The sequence below is a fragment of the Ursus maritimus genome, unplaced genomic scaffold, assembly GCF_017311325.1.
Source record: "Ursus maritimus isolate PB19 unplaced genomic scaffold, ASM1731132v1 scaffold_15, whole genome shotgun sequence".
Classification (NCBI taxonomy): Eukaryota; Metazoa; Chordata; class Mammalia; order Carnivora; family Ursidae; genus Ursus; species Ursus maritimus.
In genome coordinates this window covers 16,955,399-16,967,449 of record NW_024423897.1, presented here as the reverse complement: position 1 = coordinate 16,967,449, position 12,051 = coordinate 16,955,399, and the positions used below count along the sequence as shown (strand labels likewise).

The 12,051-nt window shown below is 40.8% G+C and overlaps 1 protein-coding gene across 2 annotated transcripts; it reads right to left on the bottom strand.

Annotated features, from left to right (window-relative positions):
- Positions 1–2,208: 2,208 nt before the first annotated feature.
- Positions 2,209–9,629, bottom strand: MED7 (mediator complex subunit 7). 2 transcript variants are annotated; one of them, XM_008692446.2, is made up of 2 exons: positions 9,525–9,629; positions 2,209–3,515 (listed from the first exon to the last, which is right to left on the bottom strand). In XM_008692446.2, the coding sequence occupies exon 2, from the start codon at positions 3,496–3,498 to the stop codon at positions 2,800–2,802; it is 699 nt and encodes a 232-aa protein (XP_008690668.1). In that variant the 5' UTR covers positions 3,499–3,515; positions 9,525–9,629; the 3' UTR covers positions 2,209–2,799. The 2 variants fall into 2 exon arrangements, with proteins under 2 accessions (XP_008690668.1, XP_008690669.1); XM_008692447.2 differs by lacking the exon at positions 9,525–9,629 and adding an exon at positions 9,420–9,518.
- Between the last annotated feature and the right edge of the window lie 2,422 nt (positions 9,630–12,051).

Here is a 12,051-nt window from a genome sequence, read left to right as displayed (position 1 = left end):
TTGAGTCCCAGTTGCCCTGGAAATCCTACTACTCCTCTTCATAGTTTGGATGTTCAATTTATCCATCAATCCTGCAACAGGATAGTTTTCTTTTCAAATTTTTTTGAAAATTTTTGCTTCAACTTGAGCAGAGTGTACTAATACAATCTACCCACTAACAGTCAAGCCATCTAGAGATTTCTTAAAACCAGCGCCAAAGCGCCACTCCAGAACAATGAAGTCAGAATCTCTGTGGTCTGGGAATTAGTAATTTCAGGAGGTACCAGACTGTTCCAGAGATTCCACTAGGCAGAGATGTATTTTGACCTTCACAAGATTAAAAGACTGTAACTTTTAAACTTGTAACAACTATCAGACCACTAGTGTTCCCAATCTCATTCTAATTACAGTTCACATTAGAACTGTATTTAGTTTTGGTCAAGTGCCACCCAGACCTCCAAGATCAGATCCTCCCGAAGTCAGAATTTAAGATTACTCGTGGAATTTTAACTCCTAATACTCCCTACACACACACACACACACACACACTCATACAAATGATGTTGTGACTCTTACGTGACTTATTTAGCTTTTTCCAGAATTCAAAGCAGCCAAAAACTGGTTTAGTACCTCCTTGCCCAACATCCTCCAAGTTATAAAATGGTTGAAGCCAAAGACAAGATTTCTTTGGAGATTTGCTTAAGTGTTATGTAACATCCAGCTGCTCCTCCGCAAGCAGATGTGGGGCTCCTCTCCCCCTCCAATTTAATCTTGAGGGCCTGGACTGTGGTCCCTGTGTCAGAAAATCTGTATCAAACACATACAGAAAAAAAAAATTGGCCAACTAGCTGCCTAATAGAGAGGTATCTACTTGGCAACAGTCTACACTCCTGAGATTTTAAAAGAAAAGGATGCATGAATGTTTCACATACAGAGTAAGCCTGTGGCCACATTAAACTGGACTTTGCCAGCTTTAGGACTAGAAACCTCAACAGAGCAAATCCTGAAGGGTGGTATACTGGGAACAAAGAACTGGGGGAAGATTTAAAAATAGATATCTGGAAAAAGTACTACTTTTATCAGTGATTTTTTTTTTTAAAGATTTTATTTATTTGAGAGAGGGAACGCGAACAAGAGAGCACAAGCAGGGGGAGCAGCAGAGGGAGAGGGAGCAGACTCCCCACTGAGCAGGGAACCTGATGCAGGACCCTGAGATCATGAGTTGAGCCGACGGCAAATGCTTAACCGACTAAGTCAACCAGGGCCCCCTTATAAGTGATTTTTTTTTTAAAGATTTTATTTGAGAGAGAGAGAGACAGAGTATAGGAGAGCACAAGTGGTGGAGAGGGAGAAGCAAGCTGCCCATCGAGCAGGGAGCCAGATTCAGGGCTTGATCCTGGGACCCAGGGATCATGACCTGAGCTGAAGGCAGCTGCTTAACCTACTGAGCCACCCAGGAGCCCCTTATCAGTGATTCTTAATCTTGAACGTGCATCAGAACCTGAGAGCTTTTTTAAACCACAGCTTGTTGGGCCCTACCCGCAGAGTTTGATTAAGTAGGTCTAGGGCGAGGTCTGGGAATCTGCATTTCGAACAAGTCCCCGGGCGATGCTAATGCTGCTGGACAACACTCTGAGAACCACTGGCCTATACAAAGAGAAAGACCAGCAGAGAACTTCAAACAGAAAGTACATTCTCCACCAAGACCCTGGTGGAAGAGAGGATAGATGGCAGGAAAGAAAGTGTAGAAATAAACTGTCAGTGCTCAAAAACAAGCTGACTTCCTGCCCACATAGTCAAATCAGCAAGGGTGGATGGGGGGCTAATAAATGGAGGGCCTAGTCCTCATTCAAAGACCCCACTGACTGAACCTTTACCATCTTCAAGTGGCTTCCAAGGTTATCCCAGGTGTGGCCATCCAACCAGCAGCTGAGAAGAAAATGGAGGAAAACGTCAAGAAATTGTTATGGAAGAGGCCTGAATTTTTGCACCCAAATTCCACTGCTAAGAACTTAGTTCCATGGCTGAATGTAGACCCAAGAAGAGTGAAAAAATGTAGACCCTGGCATGGCAGCTCTCTCTCAGGGGAACAAGCATCTCCAGTACACAAACCAACGGTCTCTGTTGCCAATCCATTACATCCCATTGCAGACTTCCAGCCTTAGCAAGTCTGAGTATAGCATTAAACGAAACGTACAGCTAATTACATAGACATTTTACTAAAATGAATGTAACAAAAAGTGATCAAAGGATTTATTATCTGAGAGACTGGAAAAAAGTTAATAGACCTATCCAGGGTAGGAACAAGAAGCTGAGACAGTGTGTTTACAGAAGCAGTGAAGAGGAAAAATAAAACTGCTGTTTTATAACTCTATGGGGTTCCTCTCTTTTAACACGTTATACTACATTTTTAGAGATCAAGTAAATTTTTAAGTAAAATAAATCTAAAGATTTTATAATTTCACATTTATACAGCTTGATATCCTTTATTTATCTATCATTCTTAAAGCAAATGACAAATCTACTTTTCAAAGATGAAAGCTCGCTATGACTGAGGGTATCTTCAACGTTTTCTGCAACTCCAAATCCAAGAATGTTTCACACTGCAGCACTTTCCTTTTAAGGTGATTACTCTTAATGTGTGTACACATATACTCATTTGCCTCTGCTTTGCCATACAGTGCCTGTGACATTTCGTAACTGAAGTCAAGCCATTCACATGACTTCTAGTTTTCTCTCGACTTTCCAAGAGCAAATTAACAAATATATGCCATTTACTGGAAAGGAAAAGAGAAAAGCAAAAAGAAAAAGGAACTTCCTTCATGGTCTTTCATTCATTTCATCAATTAGGACACACAAGGCTGCATCTTTCTCTATAATCTGGTCTCTCCTATGACCTGAATTTTCTCTTTGCTGTTCATTCTGTCCAGTACAATTGTTGCTATCAGCATCCATTGGTTCAGTTTTTACTCTCATCCCTGCCTCTGAATGGGGCAAATCATCAGGCAAAGAAGCCAAGCAATTCTGAATCATCTCAATGACTCGTTCCAGATGCTTCTGAAACCGCTCAGCTGTTTCAAGGCGTTGACGTTTCTGCACCTCCATCATGACTCTCAACGTCTCTCTTGCTTGGTGGGGTCGGTACTCATTTATGAGATGATGCACATGTACAAAAAGCAGTTTAAGATCTTCTAGTTTCTCTTCTCGTTTTATACTCCCAGGGCTCCTTATCAAGATGTCTAAGAGGTCTAAGAAATTAATAAGAATAGACATATTGAGTTTTCTCAGTTCCTTCTTGTGATCAAACTGCATAGGATGAAGCCGTTCGATGCCCTGACTTTCTAAAGGGCGGATGATAAGATCATCACATTGGAACTGATTGCCAAACATCATATAACTGTCTTTTATTGGAGGTGGAGGCTTGGGAGCCAGGCCTTCCTGAATATTTTCGTCTGTATATTCCTTGATGTACTGCATTGGAGGTGGTGGAAGAGCACTCACTTGTTGTGGTTCACCCATAGCGGAAGATCAAGAACCTATGGAAATAAAAAAAAGATTTATAGTAGAGCTACAAAATAAACCTGTCACACTGGGTACTATAGACAATATTTTCCTTTTTTCCTTGGCAGTTTGGGGCCCAGGACAAAATGATCTCCTTAGTTTCTAAAACAACATGGAAAGGCTGTCATCTTTTTCTAATTAGCATATCTTCAATCATCCAACTATTTCTCCTTCTCTGCTTAAGACTTTCATTGGCACACACAAAAAATATGTATGTCATATACTTTCATCTATAAATAAAATCTGGATCCCACACCCCTCACCAGATACGTCATTTCTCTACCCCTCTCTACAGCATCACACATGCTATCTCACCATCTCATATCACAATCACTTGTTTTATATCATAGGTTGATTTCCAAAAGCAAACACTTACTTATAACATTAACACTGCTGTATTTCAGATAGCTGGTATCACCTGAACTTCTTTGATGAAATGATGGCCTAATTCCATACCTTTTTCCTTGCAATGTACACTACATTTTATGGACACGTTAACTTTTTTATATCGACTGCAGAATTTCAAACCCAAATGTATCCCTATGGCCACATAAGCTCTAAACAGAGGTTCCATTTTAAGCTTAGGTAGATGATAAAATGAGAAGATCCTGAGTGCCATTTAAACTGCTCTTACCAGATTTTCAAGGTATGACACCATCATTCAACACCAAAGATGACAAATAGTACACTGGAGGCAGTTTTACACTTGGATTTGTGAGGTACTAAGGGGAACAAGAGCAGCCCTGAGGTTCTGCCAAGCCACAATGGTGAACAGGGTGCTGCTGAGAACCCATGAGGCAGTAGTCAAAAGGCATCATGATCTACTATAACTTTACCAACTCGTAAGTCACTGCTTCTGTATATTCATTTTTGTCATTATCCAATTTGGCCTCAACCTCTTAACTCCACAAAACTGCTCATCAAGGTCATCAACAATCACCACACCAGCAAATCCAACGGGTATTTTTCTAAGGTGATTTTATTCAATCTTTTAGCAGTATTTTCTTCTTTTTCAACACACGTCCCTTCTCCCTCAGCTTCTGTGAGCCTCCGTTTAGGTTTTCCTCCTACCTCACTGGCCACTCCCTCTCCATATCCTCTACTGCCACTCTTCCACCCAAATTTTAATACTTACCTGTCTCAGAGGGTTGTTCTGCGGTCCTCTTCTCACTCTAAACTGGGAATCACAAACTCAAGTGCCAAAGGGGAAAGGCAGGCAACATAAACAGTCAAGTACTCTGGGGCAGGGATTCATATGAATTACGACTCAAAACCTCCAGCCATTAGCATTCATGTGGGAAAGAACACTCATTATTCCTCAGTTTCTTGATTTCTTAAAAGAGGGCAAAAATCCAGATTTTATGCAGAATCTCTCAACTTTTAAATACAGGTAATTAATTCCAGAAATCGTCATGTTCTGTGGGGTCAAGAAGAACTTATCTACAACAGTCTTTGTGGTCTATGGCCCAACAGTTTTAGACCTCTGCTTTTTATTTTCCCTTGGGTGGTATCAGTCAATTCCATGGCTTTTATAAAACACCATTTCTACCAGTGTTCTCAACCAAGGGCAATTTTGTCCACTAGGAGACATATGGCAAGGTCCGGAGATATTTTTACTTGTCACAGCTGGGGGCTGGGGTGCTACTGGCATTTGATGGGTAAAGGCTAGGGATGCTGCTAAACACAATGCATGTGACAGTCCCCAAAAAAGAATTATTCAGCCCCAAGTGTCAACAAAATTTGCCAAAGTGGAGAAACCCTGTTCTATGTTTATGACTCTGTACTTTCTACCTCCAATCCAGACTGTCTGAACTCCTTCTGGATAGCTCATATAGCATTCAGACCCCCGCCCCCCCAAGAACTACCTCCTCTCCTCCCTATCATCACAAATTTATCAAGTCCTGTTGACTCCACACCTTCACCATCTCAAGTACATCAATTCTGACCAAGCCACCATTTCTTCTTGCCAGGAATATAATGGTTTCCCCAGGAAACCATTTTGCTTTTTGCTTTCACTACAGTTCTTCCAAATAATAGCCAGCATAATTATTTTCATCCCACATTCCTTGTTTCATTATATCCTAGCAAAACTGTCTTTAATCTAGTATCTCCACACTATTAACTATACCCACTTCTTCTGCCTTTGGGTCTTTCCATGTTTTTTTCCTGCTTCAGGCAGTAGCTTAAAATGTCACCTCTAAAGAAGTAACTTAGTTGATCTGGCATCAAAAACAGATCCTACCTTCCTTCTTTTAGTCTCTGAACCAGTATCTGATTTCTCTTCCTGACCAGATCATAAGCTCCATGAGGGGAAGAACTCTGTATCATAGTTCTAGGTCCACAACCTTGCACATGGAGGCTTCATATTTGTTGAGCAGCTTCATCCATTTCAAGAGGGAATTTGGAAATCAATGGAATTTGGAAATAGGTATAAACACCCTTCATGTGTATTCACTCTTCTGATTGTTTATTGTTTAATATAGGACAATGAGTATCCAGGGATGATGATTTTGACAACAGATAATATCTGAGTACATACTATGTGCTAGACATTTTACTTTTCTCAGGGCTGTGAGAAAATCTGCTCTTTCCATTTTGGAGATGAAACAACTGTGGCTCAGAAAGGTTGAACCACTTGCATAAAGTCACAGATTAAGTAGTAAAGGATCCAGAGCCTAAAGATCTCAAACACTACACTATACTATCTTTCAAGGATAAACAAAAAACACCCCCTCCATCCTAGTGTTACTTACAACCTATCAAGGGAAACAGCCAAAAAGTAACTAATACCAAGTTTTAAGAATACTACAAAAGACCAACAAATCTAACTACCAAAAATAAATCTAAAAATTCCAGTAGGAAAATGTATCATAAGCAAAATTAAAAGACAGTCCCATTCTTCTGGGAGAAAAATGCTTGCAAGCTAACCAAGAGCAAATACTAGAAATTCTACTTTGACTTTTAAAAAACATTTTCTGACTCCACCCCCACCAGAAGGAAAGCACTAGGACTTCAGGAACTGCCTGTCTTGTACACAACTCCACCTGCAGCATCTCAACACCTAGAAGATCCTCAATAAAGGCCCCCTGGATGAGGTGTGTTTTTTTTAACCTCTATTTTTTAAAACCTGTCCAAAAAAAAGAGGACAAGGAAAATGCATACGCTGAATGAAGGCAGGAAAATATTCAGATTGATACACTTATAAAAGCAAATTTCTAAAAAGTATGCTTTTCATCTAACAGACTATCAAGATTTCAAATATTCCATTATTCAACAAATATTAAAACACCTTCTATGTAACAGGCACTGGATTCCAGCAGAGGTCACACTATCCCTTTGACGTAGTTCTTTTGGAATGTTCTTGGTGAGGTTTGGTGGCCGAAGGCCAAGAAGGAATTCTTGAGACGTCTTCGGTGCAAAACGGTGGTTTTATTAAAGCACAGGGACAGACGAGTGGGCAGAAAGAGGGGCACTAGGGTCCTGAGGAGTGACCCATTAAATACTTTCAAGTTGAGAGGGAGTTAGCGACAGTCTAAGCCTCCCAGGGAACAAGGTTTCCAAGATCCTGAGAGGTCCAGCTATTGTTAGGAAAGGTCATTACTGGTTAGTAAAGACTCAGTCATGAGACCCTTCAGATGTATATAAGTGGGTCATATACTTGGGGGATGATTGCTAACATGTATTTGGGGCACAGGGACAAAGGAAGTTTCCAACAGAATTTTTATGTTAAAGTAGACTCACAAGATCCTGAGGGTTGAGCTACTCCCTTAGAGAAGTACTAACATCAAGGCCACTGAGTTCCTAGAGGAATGTCACTCTGCCTGTTTCAAGGACTTTTTTACGGTCTGTAGGTAGTAAGGAAATTTAATAATTTTTCTTCTGCCTTTGTTTCCCACATCGCTTGTACCAATATTTTTACAGGATAAATTTCTAGAAGTAGAATTGTTGGTTCAAAGAATATCAGCATTTAGAATTTTGATACTGCAAATTAAATTCCAAATATATATTTGTTTCCTTTCCTGTCAGCTGTGTGTGAGAATTCTCCCATATTCTCTTGGGTGGTACTGGCCCACTATCCAAGAGTGTTGTAGGGGTGGTTGTGATGATGGCTTCTGTGAGAACTGAGGTAAGTGGGTCCTTTCCACCCCAACCGGTTTCCCTACAGGACCAGAATAGCTAAAAGCCTGATTCTAAAACTGGGATGGCATTCTGAACAAAAAAATGAAAGAAAGTGATGTGGGAAACAAAGGCAGAAGGAATGTAGATAAAATTAAATCTCCTTACAACCTGCAGCCCATTCGCAAATACTTGAGATAGGCAGATTTTAACATTCCTCCAGGATCCTGCGAGACTTTAACATATTAAAGTCCTTTTGCAACTCCCCTTATCTTTACTTCTCCCAACCCCAAGGTAGAAAATCACTTGCTCCACATAATCCTGGGGTGGCAGGCAGCAGCAGCCACAGCTTCAAATTGTAACATCTTTCCTACATCACAAGTACATAAAAATCTGTACGTACATAAAAATCTGTATTAAGGGTGTTTAATGCAGCAATGTTTGAAAAGAATAGGAAAAGTCGGAAATAATCCATGACATCAGGATGAGTGGATAGAATATGTATATATAATATAATGCAACCCTTAAGGAAAAAGGGGTAAAACTTCATGGGGCCGGGGTTATAAACACCGTGTCCTGTTTCACTAATTTATAACACAGGATAGCTGCAAATAGTGATAATCAACTTTTTAACATAAATTCAGATTTATAGAAAGTTGAATGAAAAGTACAAAGAACATTCCATATTCTTCATCCAGATTCTCCAAATGTTAACGTTTTCCCTCACTTGTTTTATTGGTCTCCCCCAAAATAAGAATGTTCCCTTATAACCACATTACTACCAAAATCCGAGAATTAGCACTGATCTGGTGCTTCAAAAGCGATTTTAGACACCCCAAGTTTCAACTCACTCAAGCATTTTTAGTTGGGCATCCTGTTTTGGGCTTCCCAACACTTATGGGCATTCCTCTATTCGAGCTGCCGTTTTCCAAAGGCCAACTCCGTGACAGGTACGTTTTAAATCCTCTCAGTCTTCCTATAAATTCTATGAGTTAAATACTACTGTCAATTTCATTTTAGAGAGGAAGCTCCCGAGTCTCAAAAAGTGAAGCGTTTTGCACCCGATCAAATGGCTAGTAAAAAGCACAGCAAGAATTCTTATCCTGGGTCTTTTTCGTTACACAGTACAAGCTCTCTTGTATCAGTAATCTATGAATCTTAACTGTACAAAAGGAACTTGTCATATTACACAAGTTACGTTTATTTCTCTATCACTTCTCTAGCATGAAATTTTCCAAAATCTTAAGTCTTCAGTACCAGAGCCAAGCGCTACAAACGGTTATCTGACTCAAGATCCACCTTCTATACTGTTTGTTCCAAGCTAGGGACTTAACCAAAAAGAAGGTATTCCAGGGTCCCGCCCCCAGACACCTGATTCGTTTCGTCTACGGTGAATGGGGCCGGTAGAAGGCAGCTTTTAACTTTACAGATGAATGTGACCATTAGGCTTGGGATCAGCCGGCTTCCTGCACCCCCACTAACTCAGCCGATTTCAGGATCGCTCCCCGGGGAGGGATGGCAGGGATGGTCATTCTCAGTTGACAAAGGCCGGAGGCTAAAGGACTCGCCAAGACCACACAGCTTAGGAAACCAGCGGCGCGGGACTAGAACTCAGGTCTCCCAACCTGCGATCGACTCGGCCCCCCAAGACGGAGGAAGCCCCGAGCCCGCCGCGCCGAGAGCACCTTCCACCCGGCGCCCCACGAGCAGTAGCGAGGCCGCAACCTCCAAGGGTTGCGCGACAGGAAGGTGAGAGAGCATACCCCATGCCAGGGCTCCCCCATTCCTAGCCCGCCCTGAGGAAGCCGCGGGGTCCGGAAGGAGAAATGCACGCGGAACGAAGCCCCAAGCCGTCGCCGCCCACTCACCTCAGCTCAGGGTTTACACTGGAGCCGCCTTCGCCTCCGCAATCGAAATCCGACTTCCGGCCGCCTCCTCCAGGAAGAAGCCCCTGAAGCTGTCCTTTGATTGGCTGAAAGAGCTGTCTTTTAGCCGAGGCTCTAGTCCCGCCTCCAACCAATATCTCGCTATTGCGCCTGCGCATATCTCCTTCTTTAGGCAGTTGTTTGCGAGATTGGAAGTGGGGATGTGTATTAGTACTTCTATCAGTAAAAGTAGCGGCTGATAGCGTCACTCCTTTTTTTTTCTTGTTTTTTAACGCCTAAAATTAAACAAGGCATCCATATGCTTTACATGAAAGTTAGAAAACACATATAAGCAGAGTTTTTAAACTACATCTACTCTAATCCCACTGTCAAAAATAACATTAAGGGGCGCCTGGGTGGCACAGCGATTGAGCCTCTGCCTTCGGCTCAGGGCGTGATCCCGGCGTTATGGGATCGAGCCCCACATCAGGCTCCTCCGCTATGAGCCTGCTTCTTCCTCTCCCACTGCCCCTGCTTGTGTTCCCTCTCTCGCTGGCTGTCTCTATCTCTGTCAAATAAATAAATAAAATCTTAAAAAAAAAAAATTAAATTTCTTTTTAAACTGGAAATATTTGTAAACATGATTGGGAATCAATAACATTCTCAATTTCCATTTCTTAACTATACATTCATATTTATTTTCATTTAGAAATTGAAACATGTCTAATTATACTAACAGTTAACAGATGAACAAATTAAAAAATATATCAGTCAAGGATTTCTTTTGGAGGTAATTTTCATAAGTCACAAACTTATAAATTCGTGGGAATCTTACAAGAGCATATTGGACATAAAAAATAAGGTTGTTATTCTAATAAAAGTTTTCAATTGTACCTCTCTAAAACAAGATTATTTGAATTTCATTGTTTACAAAATTATGGGGTTCCAAGTATATAAAAAAGTAGAAAGAAATGTACTCATCCACCTTCAATGAGTATCTACCCATTAGAACTAGACATTATTTCAACCTGCATCTCTAAAACAGGACTCTTATTTTTCCCCATAACCACAGAACCATTATTTCATTTAAAAATAAATTAGCAATTTTTTAAAATCATGAAAATCAGGGGCACCTGGGTGGCTCAGTTGGTTAAGCATCCGGCTCTTGATTTTGGCTCAGGTCATGATCTCAGCGTCATGAGATCAAGCCCCAAGTCAGACTCTTGTTTAGCGTGGAGTCTGCTTGAGATTGTCTCTCTCTCCCTCTGCCCCTCCCCCACCTCTCTCTATCCCTACGGAAAAAAAGATAATCAAAATCAAGTCAGTATTTGGATACCAGTTGTTTCAGGATCTAATAAATCTTTGTGACCGGCTGATGTGTCTTTCAATTACCTTTTAATCTAAAGGTTCCTTGAAGTAATAAAACTTTAACCCAGTAAATTTGAAAGATCTAATTGGCTTTATTAATCTATTCATGAATTGGGCAGAATCCAATCTAGTAAGTAAAGGGGAACTCTAAGGATTTGTACAAAATGGGAGGTTTTATAGAAAGGAGGGTGGAGCAAAGAAGTTATTAGCAAAAGAAAGTTTTGTTTCACAAAACTTCCTTAAGGGGAAGAGCAGGGGCCTTATTGTGAAGATTACTTCATCTTCTTTTGGGAGTGAGGGGCAGTGGCCCATGCCACAGATTACCTCATTTGGTGCTGACCAGAAAATTCCAGATTGATTGGCTTAAAATTCCACTCCTTGACAAACTATGAGAGACTCTTGGACTCCGGCAAACAAACTGAGGGTTACAGAAGGGAGGAGCAGGGGTGGGGAATGGGGTAACCGGGTGATGGGTATTAAGGAGGGCACATGTTGTGATGAGCACTGAGTGTTATGTGCAAATAATGAATCGTTGAACACTACATCAAAAACTAATGATGTAATATATATTGGCTAACTGAACATAATAAAATAAATAAATAAATAAACAAACAAATAAAATTCCACTCCTTGGGGACCCTGGGTGGCTCAGTCAGTTAAGCGTCTGCCTTTGGCTCAGGTCATGATCTCAGGGTCATGGGATGGAGCCCCGCATTGGGCTCCCTTCTCAGCCGGGAGCCTGCCTCTCCCTCTCCCTCTCCCTCTGCCACTCCCCCCACTTGTGCTCTCTCGCTGTCTGTCAAATAAATGAATAAAAATCTTTTTAAAAAATTCAGATCACAAACTCAAAAAAGAAAAAAAACTTTCAATAAAAATTTTTAAAAATACCAATAACATAATTCTGTTCCTGGGAAGTTTGAAATTGCAGTGAAGTCTTAGTTTGCTATCCTGGGGGCAAGTGACTCCACCTTGGACCTGAATGGTTTTCTTTTCTTTTCTTTTTTCTTTTCGTCTCCTTTTCTTTTTTCTTTTCTTTTCTTTTCTTTTCTTTTTTTTCTTTTCTTTCTTTCTTTCTTTCTTTCTTTCTTTCTTTCTTTCTTTCTTTTTCTTTCTTTTTTAAGATTTATCTATTCATTTTAGAGAAAGAGCACATGGCATTCAC